Below are 18458 nucleotides of genomic sequence, written 5' to 3'. Positions count from 1 at the left end.
AGAGAAGGGAAGAAAGAGAAAGAGCCCCAAACTGTATATTTTTTTTGGGAAGAGGCATACAGCATATCTCGCCGATTTTTGGCAAGACATAAGGGCAGGCATAGGAGTTTTATTTTCACAGCGAAACATTTTCCGGGAAAGGGGGGCACCCCACCCAGGACGAAATTGGTAAAGAAGATGGTACATAACTGTTGTTGGGTTTTGTTTATCCCCCGTGAGGATATAAGGAGGGGGAGAGAGAGAGAACTCCTCCCGATGGAAGGGAAGAAGAGGTGGATATACCAATTGGCGAAAGATGATCAAAGGGCCATCATCATAGTAGTGCAAAGCCCCTATCGAGAGGATAGACACAGAGAGAATCAGAAGCACACCAACCATATTTTGACACCATGGCATTCTTTTGCAGATAGCGAGCATCTTGGGCACACGTGACCTCGTCAAACTGGCGTAACATCACGCAGATGAAGGGTGTACACTTCGATAGAAACTCAAACTTGAATGTGGTAACGAGCCCAAGGTGAAGCAGAAAAAGTATTGGCTTAGAGATAAGGGCCTCTATACAATGCTTTGCCCAAAAAAAAAAGCCAGACCCCGTTCCTCAGCCTGCCTGCCCTCGGCTGGAGAAGTCTGTATGATGAATGCTGTCCTCATCCGAGTTCCCGTTCCCTCCTTCACTTTCATTTCCTCCCAAGGAAGGAGAGGGAACACACTCCTTCCCGTATTCATGAAAGCCCATGACTTCCCATATTCATGCATATCGATCCATGCTTGCCGTTCCCGCCTCCAAAGTGACGAATTAACTTTTTGGTTTGGTTCAGGGGAGGAGTTGTCTCTCTCGCTCAAGTGCCAGACCCGAAAAATCAGTAATGATACCTTCCCCTCCCCTTGTTAAAAACGCCGCGCTATGCCGTGAAATCACCGTCCTCCTTGTCATTGTCCTTCTTCTTTTGCTTCTGCTTCGTCTTCGTGCTGGACCTACTCCTGGGCTTAGCCTTAGCCGTGGTCGTCGTCGTCTTGTTCTTGGTGACTCTGCCACCGCTAGTCTTGTTGCCCCTGCCTCTGCCCGCCGTCGAGCCGCCTCGGCCCCGGCCCCCTCTCGGGCGGACCGCGCAACCCTCGCGGCCCTCGGTCTTACTCGTGCTGACGCTGGCAACGCTGACAACGCTCGCCTGGCTGGCCGTGCTGCCGGTGCGCGTCCGTCTTCGCATGTTTGCCCCCTATGACAAGTCCATGCTGTCGCGGTCGTCGCCCAGCCTGTCGCCTACGGAGCTCAGCCCAGAGCTCGGCGGTCTCGACTCCTCCTTGATCCGCGGCGAGGTCGCCGACGGGGCGCTGCCCGGTGGCGGGCCCTGCATCTTGGACCGCCAGGTGTGGATGCTCGGGAGGTCGCCGCCCTCGACCTGGACCTCGCCCACGTCGTTGCCCTTGCCGATGATCGTGCCGTGGTACTTGGAGTCTTCGCCCGTCTTGCTGTGCTTTTTCTTCAGGACTATCTCATCATGTTAGCTTTTGTCGCAAGTCTCTCTTTCCTCTCCGTCCCGTGAATTGAGGGAGGTCGAGGCAACGAACCGTTCAAGTAGTCGCCCAACTCCAGCTCCCCATCACCAACCGCCGCCTCGCGAATGGCCTTGTTCCGCGGTCCGGAGAACCACTTGATGAACTCGTCCACGCCTCTCGTATCCTCAACGATCTTCTCTCTCTCGCGTCCCCTCTCAGTTACCGCCGTCGGCGTCGCCATTGCCAAGTCTCCCTCGCCGTCCGGCACAGCTGCAGCAGCAGCCGCCGCCGCGAGCTCTGCGCCAGCCTCGCTCCTTCCTTCCTCGTCCAGCGAGTCTAGAATCTCGCCCAGTATCGCGCCTCTCCCCTCAGTGAGCACATCGTCAGGAGGTACGGCACCCAGCTCCTGCAGCGCCATGCGTACGTCCACCATGCCCGGGCCAGCGTCGCCTTGCGGGTCGTTGTCGCCCGCGTGCCGCGCTGTCGCCTGGCAGAGGGCGAACATGTAGCGCGCCGCGAGCTCAGTGACGGCATCGAGAACCACGGGTCGTGCGGCGTGATATCCTGTCGCGCGCAGGATCTGGAGGACCGCGGGGCGGAGGAGGGCGTGGAAGAGGACTGGTGGGGGTGTCATTTTCTTTTCCGTTTGTCCTTTCGTGTATTTGGGTATTTTCAAATTTGAATTAAGCTTATTGTTTCTTTCCGCCCTCGGGAGTATCGTAGAGCTCAAAGATTTTGTCGGGGCCAAGAATCAAGGGTAGTAAGCGGCTCGAGAGGAAATCGCGGGTTTGCTGTGACTGGGCTCGTTCGTGGGTTTTGCGATTTCGTCGGTCACCTTCGGTTCTGAGGTAGGTTCAGGAAGCTTCGCATGATGTTGTGACGCGTAATTTTCGGGTCGCAAGTCGTCACTGGATGGACATATAGGTTAGAAGAAAGCCGTTGGTCACGTCAATCCCTATGTGCAAGTCGTTCTTTAGTTAAAGGGTGGGTGAAGAAGGTGCAAGTTCGCGAAATTTCAGCCTTGGTGAAATGGAAGGAGCTCGGACCAGCAGTGAACAGAACCTAAAGGTATCGGAAGGAGGTGAGGTGGGAGCTACTGCAGGATGGGGAACCGCTGGGGAGAGCTCCTCCGACAGTGTGGATACTGTACCTACCTTGTACTTGCCCTCGGGGCACTTACTACCTTATCACGAATGCTCTCGAACAACTTCAATGTAAGGCAGGCATCTTCACATTTGCACAGCACTCCTCTAGCCCCTTATGCTTGGATGCCTTGCCTCAGCGACACAAGGTAGACGAATCCTCTTGATTATTTCCAATCAGGAATGGCATTTCAACTTTTTGAGTACCGCCACGACCCACGATTTACAACATATCGCTACTCTCACCATTCCTTCCCAGACCTTCCTACTCCATATTACTGCCTAATAGCCACATCCTCAGAATTGTCGAGTCCTGTGTACTTGTTGATCCAGCCCAACACCTCTCTGTGCCAGACAAGAGAGTTTTCAGGCTTCAGAACCCACTGTTCACACACGTCAGTAATCAGGGTACCCAGCAAACATCGTCTGTAGCTAAGCACTCACATGGTTCTCGTCGGGGAACATCAACAACTTGCTAGGCACGCCGCGCGCCTGCAGAACATTGAACATGGCGAGGCCCTCAGAAATGGGAAGTCTGTAGTCTAGCTCGTTGTGGATGACCAGTTGTGGCGTCGACCACTGGTCGAGATGGTGGGCGGGATCCCACTTCTCGTAGCCCTCTCGGTTCTCCCAAAGAGGACCGCCAAAGTCATGCAGAGGGAAGAAGAGTTCCTCGGTAGACCACTGGTTCAGTGTTGAAAATACACCGTCGTGGCAGACCAATGCCTTGAACTTTCTTCCGAGCTCATGACCCTGAATCCAGTCTGCGAGGGATTAGCATCTGTCGCTACGTGATACACTGCTGTCCTAACTCACTGATCATGTATCCTCCGTACGAAGCACCTAAAGCAACCGCGTTGCCACAATCAATGTACGAAATGTTCTTCTCGATGTGGTCGAAACACTTCACCAAGTCCACGTACGGACGTCCACCCCATTCATTCTGGATATTGTCGGTGTGCTGCTGTCCGTAACCAGTGCTTCCCGTCGGGTTGGGCATGACTGCGATATAGCCCTGTTCCGCAAAGATGGCAGGGTTCCACCGCGTACTCCAGCTATCCATCCACGCGGCCTGAGGGCCTCCGTGAATGAGGAACGCGAGCGGGTACTTTTTGTTCTCGTCAAAGTTGGACGGCTTCACCACGAGGGCGTGAACGTCGTATCCCTCGGCTCCCTTGTACCAGAACTCGTCACACTGAGACTTGGACAGACCGAACGACTTTCCGTGCTTGGAGCTCGAGGATACGAGATCGGTCTTTTGACTGACGGGATCCAGAACGGAGTAAGCCGAGTTCTCGACCCTAGATGACGTGCTGATGAAGAGCTTCTCTCCATCATCTCCCAATAGCTTCGCCTCGACAACAGAACCCTCCTCGTAGATTGCTGCGGGAAGGTCTTTCGCCTCGTGCGGAGTCGCCGGCAGCTTCCAGAGCTTAGCACGCCCGTGCTCTTCCGCCGATACGTACAGCTCCGAATCGTCCTTGCTCCAGGTGATCCATTCGGGCCGCGCGTCCCAGCCGCCGGCGCCGTCGTCTGTCTGGTAGAACTCTTGTACGCTTGCCAGGTCGAAGACGTCGGGAACGAGCAGCAGCCTTGGCTTGTCAGTCTCGTACTGATCGCTCTTCATCCGGGTAAAGGCGACCTTCTTGCCGTCCCTGGAGAAGACGGGTGCCGCCGAGTAACCACGGAGCTTGCTAGTCTTGACAATTTGAGGCAATCCCGGCTTGTCCTCGGCAAAGGACTTCAAAGGCAGGAAGTAGAGGTCTGTTTTTGTGTAAATGGCCGGGGAGATATTGGGGTCGCGCGCGACAAAGACGATGCCGTGCTTTCCGATATCAAAATCGCCGCTGCCACCAAAGGGGGGGACCGGAGACACCAGCCGCGAGACCTCGAGGGCATTGGTCAAACCATGACCCTCGAACTTGTACGACTTGTCGTTCTTCTTCAGAAGACCATACCAGATGGAGTTCTGGTTTTCAGACACCCAGGCATCCCAGTGTCTTACAAACAGGCTCGAGTACACCTTGCCCGTCGTCAACTGCTTCTTCTCGGCTACCGGGTTGTACATGGCACCCTCCGGGGTTGTCAAGACGGCGACGGCAATGGCGACTTCATCGTCGGATAGTCGCTTGGCTTTCAGGCTTGACAAGCTGCCCTCAAAGTGGCGGATCTCGGTAACTCTGTAATGGCTGACGTCAACGAAGGGTTTAGCATGCCTGGTGACAGAGACGACCTACGTAGACGGCTTCGTAACATCTCCCAGCAGAAGGGTCGTAGCCCCCTTGTCACCGCTTCGCAGTATCAGGATCTCCTCGTCCGAAATCCATGTCACGTCACTGTAGGATGCTTCCTCGTAAAGGAGGCTAGAATGACCACTCTCAACGTCAAGAACACGCGTTTGGGAGGTCTTGCTGTGGCTTTCGAATGAGTAGGTCGAGACCTGAGGTACGTTAGTCTGCGCTCACCACTTCAATTGAGAAGCACGAAATCCTATAGCAATGTTGCGACGTCTGGGACTCGTCCAGTTTACTGCCAACTCACAGTATAGAGCACTTTCGTGCCAGATGGGTTAGGAATGCCCGGGGACCTGCGCGGGGCAGAGAGCAGAACCTCTGGGGTAAACTTGGAGGCTTGAATCGTCATCATGAGGAGCTAGAGGACCACGCTGTACAGGTGGTTCGTGGAATCAGTTACGTTTCAAAGGAAAAGTAGTGACAGAGGACACACATACAAGGCTTGGGAAAGGTGTCGTATACATGTATGTCGGTCAACATACATTGTCAATTGCGACATGACGACGGGGGATCGACTATCCGACCTCCACTGGCATGGAAGCTCGGTTGAAGAGCCCCGCACTAGCTGTGGACAGGCTAGCAACGGCTGTTAGAGACACTGGGGCCGACAAGGTTCTCAGTCCCTGCGCAGGCGCTGCACAGACTCTGGCCCCTCGTTGCAGCTTGGCCCGCTGCCGCCGCCCGTCGGCTCCGAAGCGGTTGGTATGCTAACTTGCATAGAGCTGTCCGGGGAGAAGGCAACCCGGTAGCTACTCTTCAGAGAAAGCTTCGTCAGACGACAGATTCTACCTCATGCAAAGGCGCCGCCAAGGGAACCACCTGCATCTTGCCCTTTTCCTCCGACCATGAATCGCCATAACAACGACACACAATCAAACTCTAGGCAATAAATATCTCCAAAAAAGTACAAAAGCTCAGCCCCCCTCACGAGGGGCCTACAAAAATCACCAGGCTCACTCTTTACGTACTATTCCTCAATTGTATCGATGCTAGCGATTTCTCACCAAACTCGAACTCGTGACCCAGGGGAGTGGGGCTATACAAACGAGGTCATTCCCCGCCACGCCATGGGCCTTGGTGATAACAATGAACAAATTTCTTTCCCATTGATGTATTGAGGCGGCGGCGGCGGGCGGTGGGTGAGAAGGTCGAAAATAGTTGAGATAAAAGTGTGCGTAGGTAGCTGCCTGGGGAAACCGACCATCGTTCGAGATATCGCTGGAAATATGAGAAGCTTGCAGGCCTGGGAATTGAGAACATCTGAGTAGGGTGGCTCTCTACTCTGTTCAATGTACCCAATATAGGTTGAGTTTTAGTATTAGGTAGGTAGGTATCTTTCTCCTCCATGTAGATTGTCCTTTCACCCCATAGTCCACCCTTTTAAGTGTCTATCCTCCTTTTTGATTCTTCTCGAACCCAAGATTCTACGAGCACGGAGGGCAGCTCGCTTCCGAAGGACCCTATAGGAGGGCAATAATCGAGACCGAAGCTGTTCCCGCACAGTAATTTACTGATCCAAATAGAGTGTTTTGAAATAAATTGGGCAGAGAGATGCTCTCAAGTTGGCAGGTGGTCTCAATGCCTAAATACGAAGATATGAGTAGATTCTCCTTCCGTCGTAGTATTAAGGGTCCAACGGCGCAAAAGTACCGGGTGGAGACGAACTTTTGCAACGTCTCGGTGCAAAAGTGCCCGCAACAGACCTTAGCCTCGGCCAAACATACACACTTCTGGTCGAATCGCCTCTCATCTCTGATGTGTTACTAGGACAGACGGATTGGATGAAAAAAGAGCCAATGGGCCACAATGTATTGCCCAACACTTTGTGATTGGGATGAGATTTCCTGTTGGAAAAAGCCCTTTAGGGTATCGTGGTTCCGGAACTCCTCAACTCCCACCAACGTTTTTGCCTCCTAGGCCAAGCTTTCTACACTCGTCGCCTGTGCATGAACTATATACAAATACGTCTGAAAGTAAGCGGTGCTGGGCAAACAGCTTTTCTCGGTCCCCACGTCACAATCGTAAGACGTCCTTGGGAGCCTACGAAGATTGCAACCGCTGCGAAGCAGAAAGAAGTCGCCTCAGCAATAGGCGAAATGAAATTGCCATAATCCGAAAGAAAATCTTCGTAACATCATTCTTTGCCGATTCATCCAACATGTGTGATGGAGCCTGGCGTACAGAGACCTTCTCACTTGCGTCCGGCGCCAAAGTTGATGCGCTTCTTGTTCGGCGCTTGCGAGTCGTGGTCGCTGTCTTCTTCGTTCTGCTTCTTATTCTTCTTGCCGGATTTCGATGCCGTCGCGGAGGTCGGCGTCGCGTGGTTCGAACCGCCGCCGTCCTTGAAGGACGTCGACAAGGGAGTCGGCGCATGCGAAGCGGGGGTCGAGCCGGGCGTCGTGGCTTCCTACAATTTTTTTTGTGTTAGCGGCTGTGTCCAGAGCGATATCGGTTGATGGGGAGACGTACACTGCCAGGGCGATACGACACCGAACTCCGTGAAAAGACGCGGTTCTGCTCCGTGGCACCGGCCTTGCGCCGCTGGGCGGCCGCGCCGGAGCCCTTGATGTAGTTGTCGAAGCCGGCAATGATGTTACCGTTTGGCGTGGTGTCGAGGTAGGCCGTCTCCTTTTGCTCAATGTCGGCCTCGATGGCGGCGAGTTTCCTGGCGATCACTGCCCTCTTGTCCAGCATCTGGCGCAGGCGGACTTGTTCCTCTCTGTACATTTGCATTGTCGGAGCCGGGCCTTGCGCCGCGTTGGCGGCATTCGCTTGGTTCTCGCCCATGGCTTTTTGTTCGTCAGAGGTGCGTGTGCGTGTGCGTGTGCGCGGTTGTTATTTGCGCGCGGGCGCGCGTAAGTTGTCGGATTGTGTGGGTTGACTCGATGCGGCGCGGTCGAGTCGAAGCTGAATTTGGTCGCGACGAGGGGAGGATTGTATGATTGATTTGTCGCGGTCGCGGAGCTTCAATGGGCTGAGGAGCCGACCACTTTGGCGCTGATGGTCACTAGGCCAGGCACACATTCTCATTGGTCGATCCGCTTCGGGTTGGGTGGAGACCGGGGAATTGCTTAGTCAAGCAGCCAAGGGCAGAGCATTGTGGCTGCAGTTGACAAGGAAGGGGCTTTGAACAGGGCAGTTCATCGGACTCGAAATCCTTCGCTTCAACATCTCACTCAGCGCCCATGTTCGCCAGAGCTCAAACAATTCCCTGTTGACGTTATGTGCGTTTCCTTTCGCAATCAAAGCATCTTGAACACGGACAGAGACTCCACCGGGTCTTTGTCATGCTCTCTGCCAAAATTAACTTTGATTCCCGAGTACATTTCAAGGCCGCCAGTACAGGTAGTATACATAGTACTACAGTGACACACCCCAGTCCTTAGTAAGGCTGGCCGTCCGAGGCGCATGAACCAAGACGGATCATCATCTCTCGCGCCAGTCTATCTGCAACAGTGCAGAGTACACGAGCGTCGTTCTGGGACTGCCCCTGACTCTTGCTACGAAAGACAGGATGACAGCAAGTCTTTGCCGCCCAAGAAGCAAAAAGTCTGCCATATCATGTGTATGTGGGTTTCGAAATGCGTGCAAGCTGCTGCGGCAACTTGCTTTCGCCAGCCCATGCTGTTCGCCAAACTCCACAAGACTTACACAACAGGTGATGGGAAAGGGAAAAACACACACCAGCCAGCCAGCCTCCTTCAAGCATTTCAGTCTGCCGCCCTTTCGGCAGCAACGGCATCACCCAATTACCCCTCCAAATTCCCCCCGAGCCGGGGGGGGGGGGGGAGGGAGGCAACATCACGAAGCTCCGCACCATCAGCCGCAGCCCCTCAGCCAATCACTACGGCGCAGCTGCATCCTTTTGACATGTCGACGGGGGTAGGCTTGGCCCCTGTTTCGTTTCACCACGACCACCTCGCAGAGGCCTCGCCGAAGATCTCTGGCTGACGAGCACGCTGCACCTAGCTAGAACCCTCCCAATCCCATCCCTTCTTTACCCCCTATCCTGGGAACCCCCTCACAAACTTGCCCAAAAGAACTTTACTTCTTTAGACGTCTTTCTGCCGAATATGCGGACAGCGGCAATGATTCTGAACAGGGTCATCCCGTGTGGAGAGGAAAGCTGCAAATCTTACTGGCGCAAGCGCGCGGAGGGGCGACGGGAACATCACCTCTCTTCTACACTAGACCTCCACCAAGGGAATGGAACTCCTCAAGGGAACTCCGAACGGAGCAAGGCACTGGCTCTCGTTCCTGCATTTTCGACTAAGCAGAAAGTCTTTCTACACGGCGCGCGCGCATGACCACCTCACCTCCAGGGCTCTAGTGAACCCGCGTCAAAAGATGCTGTGCCCAGGGGCGGGACTGTTCAAAACCCACAGATCCCAGCCCGGTTCATTTGATCCTTTGGTTCCTTTCCCGGGGGGGTTCCCAAAAAAAGACAAACACCTCGCTCTTCCTTGCGTCTGCTTTCTCATCTTCTCATATTCTCTCTGTCTCTCGTCAGTCCTTCGCTTCTTTTTTCTGATCTGACTGTGTCACTCACTCTGCCACCTTACAATCGTTCCTTCACCTGCTGCGGCTCTGGTACTCTGTCTGTACTCGGGGTCTTTGTTTCGTTTGAAAAGCCTTTCTCTCATAACCAGTGTAACCTTTGGCTTCCTATATCACGGTTCACGATCAGCATCATCGCCATCCAACGCTTTCTCCTCTTGACCTTACACAAGATCACCCATCCACCTCTTACACCTCTTACAACCCACCTCAAACCAACACCACAACAACACCAACAACAACCTCCAACATGATCCTCACAGCCCTCCTCCCCCTCGCCCTCGCCCTCCTCCTCCCCTCCACCCTCGCCAAACCAATCCTCCCAACCCGCCGCGCAAACGAAGACGCCCCCCTAAACGCAACATCCATCATCGCCACAACAGCCCCCAAATCAACCTCCTGCGACGGCGTAACCACCTTCGCAGACGAATGCGCAACAGCATCCCACGTGGCGTCCTACCTGCCCCAAGCCTTCCAGAAATACAACGTCACGACAAAAGGCGAAATGGCAGCCCTCCTCTCCCTAATGGCCTTCGAGACGGGCGACTTCCGCTACAACCGCAACCACTTCCCCGAACCAGGCCGCCCGGGGCAGGGCACCCGCAACCTCCAGATGGCGGGGTACAACCTCATGTACGCCCTCTCGATCCCGGAACTGAAAGACAAGGCGACGGAGATCGCGGGCGGCGTCACGGACGGAAACAGCTTGACGGACGACAAGAAGAACCAGATCCTCGAGCTCGTGATGCCGGACGACTACACCTGGGGCTCCGCCGCCTGGTTCCTCACGACGCAGTGCGACGCCGACGTCAGGGAGAACCTCGCGGCCGGCACGGTGAAGGGGTTCACCCTCTACATGGACTGCATCGGTACCTCGGGCACCGAGGACCGTGTCGCGTACTGGGCTAGGGCCAAGGGGGCTTTCGGGCTGGCATAAATCACGAGATCGATACTCCGGAGCTGGACTCTGTATCGTTTCTTCTTCATCTTCAACCTTTTTCAACTTCTTGTATATACCATTTCAATTTACCTGGCAGCATCGGATAGGGATATGAATCACGAATATATCACCAGTCTCAGTAACCATTCCCCCACGATGACGAAGTGTGAGATTGAAAACCGTGGCTTCTACAAGTGTAGAACTCCCATATGTTCATTGTTGTAAAGTTATGTTCGGGGTCGCAAAAAAACGACACACAAACTATGTACGCCTAAAGGTGGTCTTGCGGGTATAAGGATGCCTCGAGTGTGTGTCCTCAGGCTGTCCTGGATTGCCAACCGTTAGAGCAGAGAAGTGAATAATCCCCCCTAGGCTTCTCGCCCAGTCGCTTGCCTACCGATATACAAGTCCGTCGCCCAAGGTGGGTGAGAGGTCGGAAAGGAATAAACCAAAAAACTACACACTAATATCTAGGAAAGTAAGTTGTCGAATGAGCGTTGTGAAAGAAGACTTGTTGCTGTTTGGTCGGGAGTTTGATTTTGTTGTTTTCGTCTTGAGCTTTTTTTTTTTTTCCGCATGTAAAGTCTGCTGTTTCTTTTAGTTTCGAATTTTCGGAACACGTATCAAAGCTGGGATGTCAAGCAAGGCGACAAAGTGATGTTATTAAAACGTCCTATAGAATCTAAGTTATAATCGGTACTCTCAACAGCGAGGCGCGTGGTAGAGAAGCGGGCAGCAGTTGCGGTGGATGTCCCAGAGGGAGGTGGAGGTGGAGGAGAAGGCTTGTGACGACGAGGGGGAGGGGGAGGAGGAGGACGCTTGCCTATGCCACCTGCGCAGATACCCGTCCCCATGACCTTGTCTGCCGGAACAAACACGAGTGGCTCCCCGCTCCCGCTCGTCGCCTTCAGCACGCCTGTCGCATCCGTCACGTAGGGTCGGCATTGAACGACCTCGAGGATCAGCTTGCACGGCCGAAAACCCGTGTCTTCCTGGGCCAGAGACACGCTGTAGGTGCGGTTGGTGCCGACGTTGGAGTAGACGCTCACAACCTGCCCGTCGTCGAAGCCCTTGCGCATGGCAATGGTGTGGTCGTCCGTGTGGATGGGCTGGGACTTGTAAAAGAGGTACCCGCCATCCAGCGCCGCCAGCGTCGAGCGCAGGGACACGAACTTGGAGATCCAGAGATAGAGCTCCGACTGCGTGTTGAACCCCGTCTGCCACAGCGCTTCGCGATTGTACGGTGTCTCACCACCGCTGAACCCCTGCTCCAGACCTTGATAGATGATGGGAATGCCGTCCATAAGGAGACTGAAGGTCAGCGCGTTCTTGAGGAGAGTGCGGTCCGAGGTGTGGTTCAGGAAGCGAGGCTGGTCGTGGTTCTCGAGGAAGCCCCCGTACAGCGTCAGGTCACGCGCCGTTGTGATGAGCGTCTTGATTCCATTGGAAAGGTTCCAAATGCTGCCTGTCGTCGACTGGAAGGCCTGGGTAAGCCAGTAGTACACGGGGTAGTTCATAACACCGCTCATGACGTCCTGGTAAGGGGCTACGTAGACTGGGTCGCCGTGGAAGACCTCACCAAAGGCGGCGACACCGGCCGAGGCCTCGAACGCTGGCCAGAAGGACGGCTCGACGTGCTTTGCGCTGTCGAGTCGCAGGCCATCGAAGCCGAAGCGGCTGACCTCGCGCTTGATCCAGGCGTTGAAAACCTGGCGCACGCGTGGGTCCTCAGTGCGAAGATCCGGCAACGAAGCGGCGTCGGTACCCTGCCAGCATCTCTCGACCGAGTCCTGGTTGGAATAGTCGATGACGCAAGGCGGCGTGTGGTAGGCCGAGGCGTTGGAAAAGGGGCGGTAGATGGAGTAGTCAACCGTATTGCCGGGACCGAGCCAGGCCATGTGGTTCGTGACAACGTCGGCCATGAGGTACATACCACGGGCGTGGATGGCATTGGCGAGGAAGATGAGATCCTCGGCGGTGCCGAAGCGTGGGTTAACCTCCCAGATGTCCTGCGCCCAGTAGCCATGGTACGATTCGCTGATGTTATGTTAGCAAGTGATTTCTATTTTCCCGAGTTGGACCAAGTTTTCTCTTTGGAGCTGTTCATCATGTCTCATGAGAGCACCACTTCCTGTGCCTCATCTCATGACAACTTAAAAGGAAAGGGACCAACTCACCCGTCACGGGATTTGCCCTGGACATTCTTCACAAAGGGCGAAATCCAGATAGCCGTCGCACCGAGACCCTGAATGTAATCCAACTGCTGCGCAATGCCCAACCACGAACCACCACAGTACGTCTGATCCGACATTTCGCACCTCGCCGTCGTCGACCCGTCCGTCCGCGCGAATCGGTCCGTCATGACCTGGTATATCGTCTGGGACCGCCATTCCGCCGCGCTCAGTGCCGAGACGGCGCCTTGGTGCAGAGCGGCGGCGGCCGCCAGGATCGACCAAGTCGTGGGAGCCTTCATCGTTCCGCGGGCTTTCAGGTTTCCGAGAGTGAGAGTGAGAGTGAGAGTGACCGATATTCGAAGAAAGAAAGAAAAGAGACTAAACAGGAAAAGAAAGTAAAGAAAAGTGACGAAACAACAAACAAAAAAAGAGTGTACAGAACAAGTCTAAACAGCGAAAAGAAAGCGTGAAACTTCGTGAAAGGCGTCCAAGTCGTAACTTATATGTTCGTTTTCTCCCCTTCAACCTTAAACCCAAAATGGGCTTAGAACAGCAACGAGTAATCGGATAGACTTCTTGGCGGACCTTCAGTCTGAACTTTTTTTTTTTTTGACAAGATTAGACGGTTGGCCCCATGCCCGGTCTGCGCTCTCAAGCCTTTTCTCGCCGGATCTGGAGCAGGGGATCCCCCCAGAGCCGAATAAGGCGGCGGAATACGGAGTAGGGCGCGGCGGCAAGAGTGCGATGCTTTGAGATGGCGTAGGCGAGAATTGCGGTTCAGCCGCCCGTTGGGAGGCTTGCTGATGTGCGTTGAAGGAAACCGGGGCGCTGGGCCGGCTTTGCGAAAGCTTAACAGATTATAAGAGATGAGCTACAGCGGAGATTGAGTAAGGTGACTTACCCCCGAAGCCGTAGTCAGCGGAGCAGGCGACGTCTGGCTCTTTCTCGGGGTCCTCAGGGGCCGGGGCGCGATGTAGGGTAAGCCAATCAGGCTGTCTTCTATCCGAAAGGATAATGACTACCTCGGTTTCTGACTCTTTCGCTGCCAGGCAGTCGATGTTGAGAAGGGTCGGATAATGATGATCGAATAATCGTTGGTGGACTATGAAGAGATGGATGGCGGGAGCCTTTGAGGAGGTTGAAGTCGAGTCCTAGTTCCTCGCCTAAGAAAAAAACTTGCCAGGAACCAGGAACCAACTCGACTTTTGAACTAAAGGAAAAAGAAAGAGAAAGAATACGAGTTCCCCTTCCCTCTGCCTTTCTCGTTGTTGCAGTTTCCCAGACCCGGGGCCGGTGACGGGAGAAGGTCAACAGGGCAAGGTCCCGTGGAGAACTTCTTGAGCGGACGCCCGCCCCCCCACCTCCTTCTTTCGATTTTTCTTCAAGAAGGCGGCTTTGAAAGGGGGGGTCGTATTAACTGGGGTAGGTAGACACGATCGGCCCTATCAGCGGGGTTATCCCATCACTCACCGCTCCGGGATGCCGCTACCTAACGGGGTAGTTGGGACTTTCCTGGAGACTGGTGAAGTGATGTATCGGTGTTGCCAAGGTCCGAAAAGGTCAAGTCAACGACTACCACCGGGGTCTTGTTCTTTCTGCTCGTTGTGGTCGTGGAGGCTTTAAGCGAAGGGTGGGAGAGGGGGGTCAGAGGTCCGAGATGGGAAACAGGAGAAAAGGCGGAGTTGAGGTTGCCTTGAGTGGTTGAGAGAAGGAAAAAAAAAAAAAGTTAAGCAAGCAACGGCCGAGAAATGAGATGGAAACTTGGAAAGCTTAGGGGGCCGTTGCCAAGACCGAATAAGTGATGCCGTTGCTGATCTTGATACCAAACAGCAAACTTTACTTTGCTCTCTCTCTCTCTCTCTTTGATGTATTCTCGTACCTACTGTGCGCTATTGTTCACTAATATTCGTACCTCGCTTTCGTCGGCGCGTACCGGCAACTAACAAGAGCTATCAGAAAGCGAGCCATCACTCGTCCATGCTTTTTATTAATTACAGATAAAAAAGTAATAGGTACTGGACGCAGTGGACAGATTACCTGCCCGGCGACATGACTCGGCAACGTCAAGTGGACAGTGCTCGCGCGTCGCCGCGTCCACGGGTGCTTGAAGGGGAGGGAACCATCAACCAACGACTCAAAGATCCCGTGGTCGTGGTCGTGGTGCGACATGCGGCATGCCATGTTCCTAACGCCGCGCGAGTGTTCCCAACTTCCTGTTCCTGTTCCTGCCTATACCCCCACCAATACGCGCAAGCCAAGATCCCCTCTCCCCGCATTGTTCCCTCCACGCTGCAGGCACAGGATTCAACATTTCACTTTGACGTTTTGGGCCTGACGCAAGGCACGCGGCGCGGGGGGAAACCTAACCTAGGAAGAAAGAGAGTTGCTGCTGGCATCTGCAGAACATCGCTCGCTCACTCACCACCAAACACTACCATCACCTCCGCCAAACCTCCGCCCGCCCACCTCAGCCGTCGCACATGGTGTCAGGGACGGACCGAATCCTGTGCATACCGCCGGCATGGGCGCCGAATGCCACGCCGGACGGCCACCTCCCCACGCCCGCTTTGGGACCTGTCATCCCGTCCATGTGGCCAACCACCACACTCGCGGTTCATCCAATGTCACCTCAAGGCGGAGTCTCCACGATTCACCACTCCCATCTCTCTGGCACGTGTAACTTGGTAGAGGTAGAACAAGAAGCACGTGTAAAAAAAAAGGGAGCAGGGTATTGTATTTTCCAAATGTCCTAAAAATCTGGATTCATCTTTCTATCCTACCATGCCGAGCCTAACGCGGAGGTGAGTATGCCTAGTTCCCCATTTTGTCCACCTGAACGAACCAATCGCTCAGGCCTTCCTGATTCTGTCATTGATCTCATCGTCACATTACCTCCCTCATCCATTGCACTGCTCTCCCCGCGCTTCGGGCCTTTAACGCATCCTTAGCCTGCCATGCCGCCATTGGCGTTGCCAAACGGCATCCCGTTACCGTCTGTTTCTGGCGAGGATTGACCTGGATAGATCTGCCCAAACCCTGTATCAGCTGCCCAGTTCGCGTTCTGCGTGTACGTCTCAAATGCGTTCTAGCACATTGTCAGTCACCACGTCATTATGCCATTGGCGGAATCGCAACATACCCAGTCGAAGTTGGCGGGGAAATCTCCGCCAGACTCGAAGTTTGTAAACATCGAGAACGGAGACCCCGCGTTGTTCATGCCAATGTCGCCCTGGAAGTTTGGCGTCATGCCTGGGCCCGTCATGGGCAACGACACTCCAAAGTCCATGCCGCTAAACGAGTTCGTACTTTGCATACTGCTTTCGAGCGCGGCTGCCGTGTTTGGCGTCATGCCACCAGAGAGCATACCCAGAGTCATTGCCGCATTGTGGTCCGATTGCATTTCCGGGTTTGTCTCAAAACCCGGGAAGCTTTCGTTCTTGAAGACCTCGGCTTCAGGATTGGGGCCCTTGATCTTCTCCAGGATAATGTCCAAGACTTTGGATGCCTTGAAGGCCTCCATCGACCCGTCTGCAAGCCCTTGCCAGATCTCCTTGGTCCGCTCCAAGTTGCTAAGCATCTCCATCCGCTGCTCTGGGGTCCAGAACATGGCCGACTCTGACGCCCTGCGGTCATCGCTCGTTTCCGCAACCCGGTCGTGGTGGAGGTCAAGCGCAACCAGCATGGCAGGCAGAAGGAAGTCCTTGGTTGCTATCGAGTTCACGAACCACCTCAAAGATCGAAGTCTGCCACTAGGCTGTGATTCTCTGTCGAGGGTAACCAAATGCCGCAACGTCTCTAAAGCCGCTTCTACTGCACTTCTGCGCGAGTAGGCATATCGTGGATTTGTACGAGCTCGCGGCACGTACTTCTTGTGCAAAAGACAGAGGATCTTGAGGTAGAGCACGTTGATGTTGAACCTCGCGATGATCAAAGTGACTGGGTCGTGCGAACCCTCCAAGGCTGCAACCTTGAGATGAGGCGGGATCTCGTCGTTGATCTCTCGAAGCCGGGCATCGAACCGCAGAATTTCGTCGTACGGTAGTTGCCTGCCCACACGATTGGTGGCCTGCAAGATGTCACCCATCTCGTTGCATAGCTTGGATTTGGCAATCATGTACGCAATAGGGGTGGGCTCCGTCTTCGGCCGTGAAGGAGGCAAAACTTTGGTGTTGGGACCGAATTCCTCGTCAAAGATGTTGTTCGGCAACTGAGTGTCACAATCATGACCATAGATCATGGATGGCAGCGAAACTTGGTGTGAGAACACCACATCGGCCATCCTCACCAGTGCCCACGTACGCCGCCTCATTTCCTAGAATACCATGTTAACACTGACTTGCCCAGAGATATATATCTGGAGCACTACAACTCACTGCTTGAAACGGTGTAATCGTCGGGAACCACTTTGCGTCGCGGTGGTACCCCATCCTGAAGGCAACTCTTGTGAGCAAGGACACGATCAGCCACAGCCCCAGATCAGCATCCCATCTCGAAGAGTATTCTCCAAACACATAGAGAAGCATCGTCTCCACGGTGTATTCCACCGGCTTGGTGTAATCAGCCGCAATGAGGCACTGGACGGTGCGTAGTCGATATTCGGAGGCCAGGTCCAGCGTCCGCCCTTTCCACTCCGGCGGTTCGTCCCCTACCTTGTGGTAGCTCAGCATGGCGAGACACAAAATAGAATAGAGCAATCCAAGCCACATGATGGGCGTTTTTGACGGATCTTGCCAGTGGGCTCGAAGTTGTTGCTGGAAAGTCGGCGCGTGAATAATGTTTACCGCATTGTCCATCGAGTTGAAGTATCTGGAACAGAGCGCAAGGACGGCCGATTTGGGTGGTAATTCCGCTCGCAGTTCGATCTCAGTAGCTGGCGCGGCTCCAAGCAAAAACGTAGGTCCTTCTCTGGCGCTGGCCGGTTTCGACATCATGACCTTTTCATAGCTCTTTTCCAAATCCTTCTTGTGATTCGCAAAATATGTCTTGACTTCAGATATGTCCGCCAGTATCGTATGCCAATGCTCCTGGCCAATGTACATTGACTTGCCCTTATCTGAGTCGACCTTCAATACGCCTAAAGATGTCGCTAGCTCGCCATCAGGATCACTGTCCTCATCGTCATCTCGCATTTGTGTCTCGTCGTCGGGATCGATTTTGGCCGAGGTAGGTGTGCTGTCAGTATTCGACTTGGTTGTCGAGGCGCCTGTCACGGCGGCCGCTGCTGCTGCGGTAGAAGGGTCAATAGTAGCACCTCCGTGCATTAAAGACAAAACTAGGCCTTCTAAACGGTCAATACGGTTCTGCATGTCATCGGGGCTCGAAGAGCCTTGACTTTGGTTCTTTTTACGAGTAGCAGGAGTAGCGTATGAACATGAGGACGCATCACCACCCTCACGCTTTACACAATTACTGCACGGGTGACCTCTGTCACATTTCCTACAAATCGGTCAGTTTGCGTTGGTGTGACGGGCCGTGAATCTTTTCTCACAATCTGTGAAGCAAGTTAGCGAGTTGAGTCGATATGGGGCATTTATCTGGCACTCACTTCCTAGTCCGACACGGATAGCAGCTGAGAGGTACCCTATTCCTCTTCCTCACGACTCGAAACTGCTCCTCGGGTGACCGACCTGATCCCGAGGAGGGCGTCGTGGATGGTGGTGTGGGAGTCATGATGGCAATGGAATCCGTGGAACAGGTAGATGCGTCGTAAAAGACCTCTGGCGATGGCTTCCACGGATATGAAAACGTGCTCCGGACTCGAGGTCCTATCTAGCACAACACACGCAGGTGTATACTCTTCGCTTCGGAACCAGTGATGGCACTGGCCGACAAAGATCCCTTATACGGCGAGGCA

General features: G+C 54.2%; 6 protein-coding genes across 6 annotated transcripts; 1 reads left to right on the top strand and 5 right to left on the bottom strand.

Moving 5' to 3' along the window:
• Positions 1-902: 902 nt before the first annotated feature.
• On the bottom strand, positions 903-2131 carry CABS01_14928 (bromodomain associated domain-containing protein; the record flags this gene model as incomplete). Its single annotated transcript, XM_060548266.1, has 3 exons — positions 903-1217; positions 1266-1489; positions 1570-2131. The coding sequence occupies 3 exons, from the start codon at positions 2129-2131 to the stop codon at positions 903-905; spliced, it is 1101 nt and encodes a 366-aa protein (XP_060392262.1).
• Positions 2132-2914: 783 nt separating this feature from the next.
• Positions 2915-5285, bottom strand: CABS01_14927 (prolyl oligopeptidase; the record flags this gene model as incomplete). Its single annotated transcript, XM_060548265.1, has 5 exons — positions 2915-3022; positions 3084-3403; positions 3456-4819; positions 4877-5079; positions 5181-5285. The coding sequence occupies 5 exons, from the start codon at positions 5283-5285 to the stop codon at positions 2915-2917; spliced, it is 2100 nt and encodes a 699-aa protein (XP_060392261.1).
• A 1839-nt stretch (positions 5286-7124) lies between these two features.
• Positions 7125-7720, bottom strand: CABS01_14926 (histone acetyltransferase subunit NuA4; the record flags this gene model as incomplete). The annotated part of the gene is made up of 2 exons (XM_060548264.1): positions 7125-7340; positions 7403-7720. The coding sequence occupies 2 exons, from the start codon at positions 7718-7720 to the stop codon at positions 7125-7127; spliced, it is 534 nt and encodes a 177-aa protein (XP_060392260.1).
• Positions 7721-9740: 2020 nt separating this feature from the next.
• Positions 9741-10427, top strand: CABS01_14925 (uncharacterized protein; the record flags this gene model as incomplete). Its single annotated transcript, XM_060548263.1, has 1 exon — positions 9741-10427. One exon carries the CDS (start codon positions 9741-9743, stop codon positions 10425-10427), a length of 687 nt encoding a protein of 228 aa, XP_060392259.1.
• A 626-nt stretch (positions 10428-11053) lies between these two features.
• CABS01_14924 (alpha amylase) lies at positions 11054-13002 on the bottom strand (the record flags this gene model as incomplete). The annotated part of the gene is made up of 2 exons (XM_060548262.1): positions 11054-12467; positions 12608-13002. Coding segments are annotated over 2 exons (1809 nt in total), but the record flags the coding sequence as incomplete, so codon positions are not given.
• A 2546-nt stretch (positions 13003-15548) lies between these two features.
• Positions 15549-18274, bottom strand: CABS01_14923 (fungal specific transcription factor domain-containing protein; the record flags this gene model as incomplete). Its single annotated transcript, XM_060548261.1, has 4 exons — positions 15549-15689; positions 15744-16916; positions 16978-17943; positions 18203-18274. 4 exons carry the CDS (start codon positions 18272-18274, stop codon positions 15549-15551), a joined length of 2352 nt encoding a protein of 783 aa, XP_060392257.1.
• Between the last annotated feature and the right edge of the window lie 184 nt (positions 18275-18458).

Source organism: Colletotrichum abscissum (genome assembly GCF_030869225.1).
Source record: "Colletotrichum abscissum strain IMI 504890 chromosome Unknown Scaffold_60.1, whole genome shotgun sequence".
Taxonomy (NCBI): Eukaryota; Fungi; Ascomycota; class Sordariomycetes; order Glomerellales; family Glomerellaceae; genus Colletotrichum; species Colletotrichum abscissum.
Note: the sequence above shows the minus strand (reverse complement) of the source record. Positions and strands in the feature narration are given on the sequence as shown.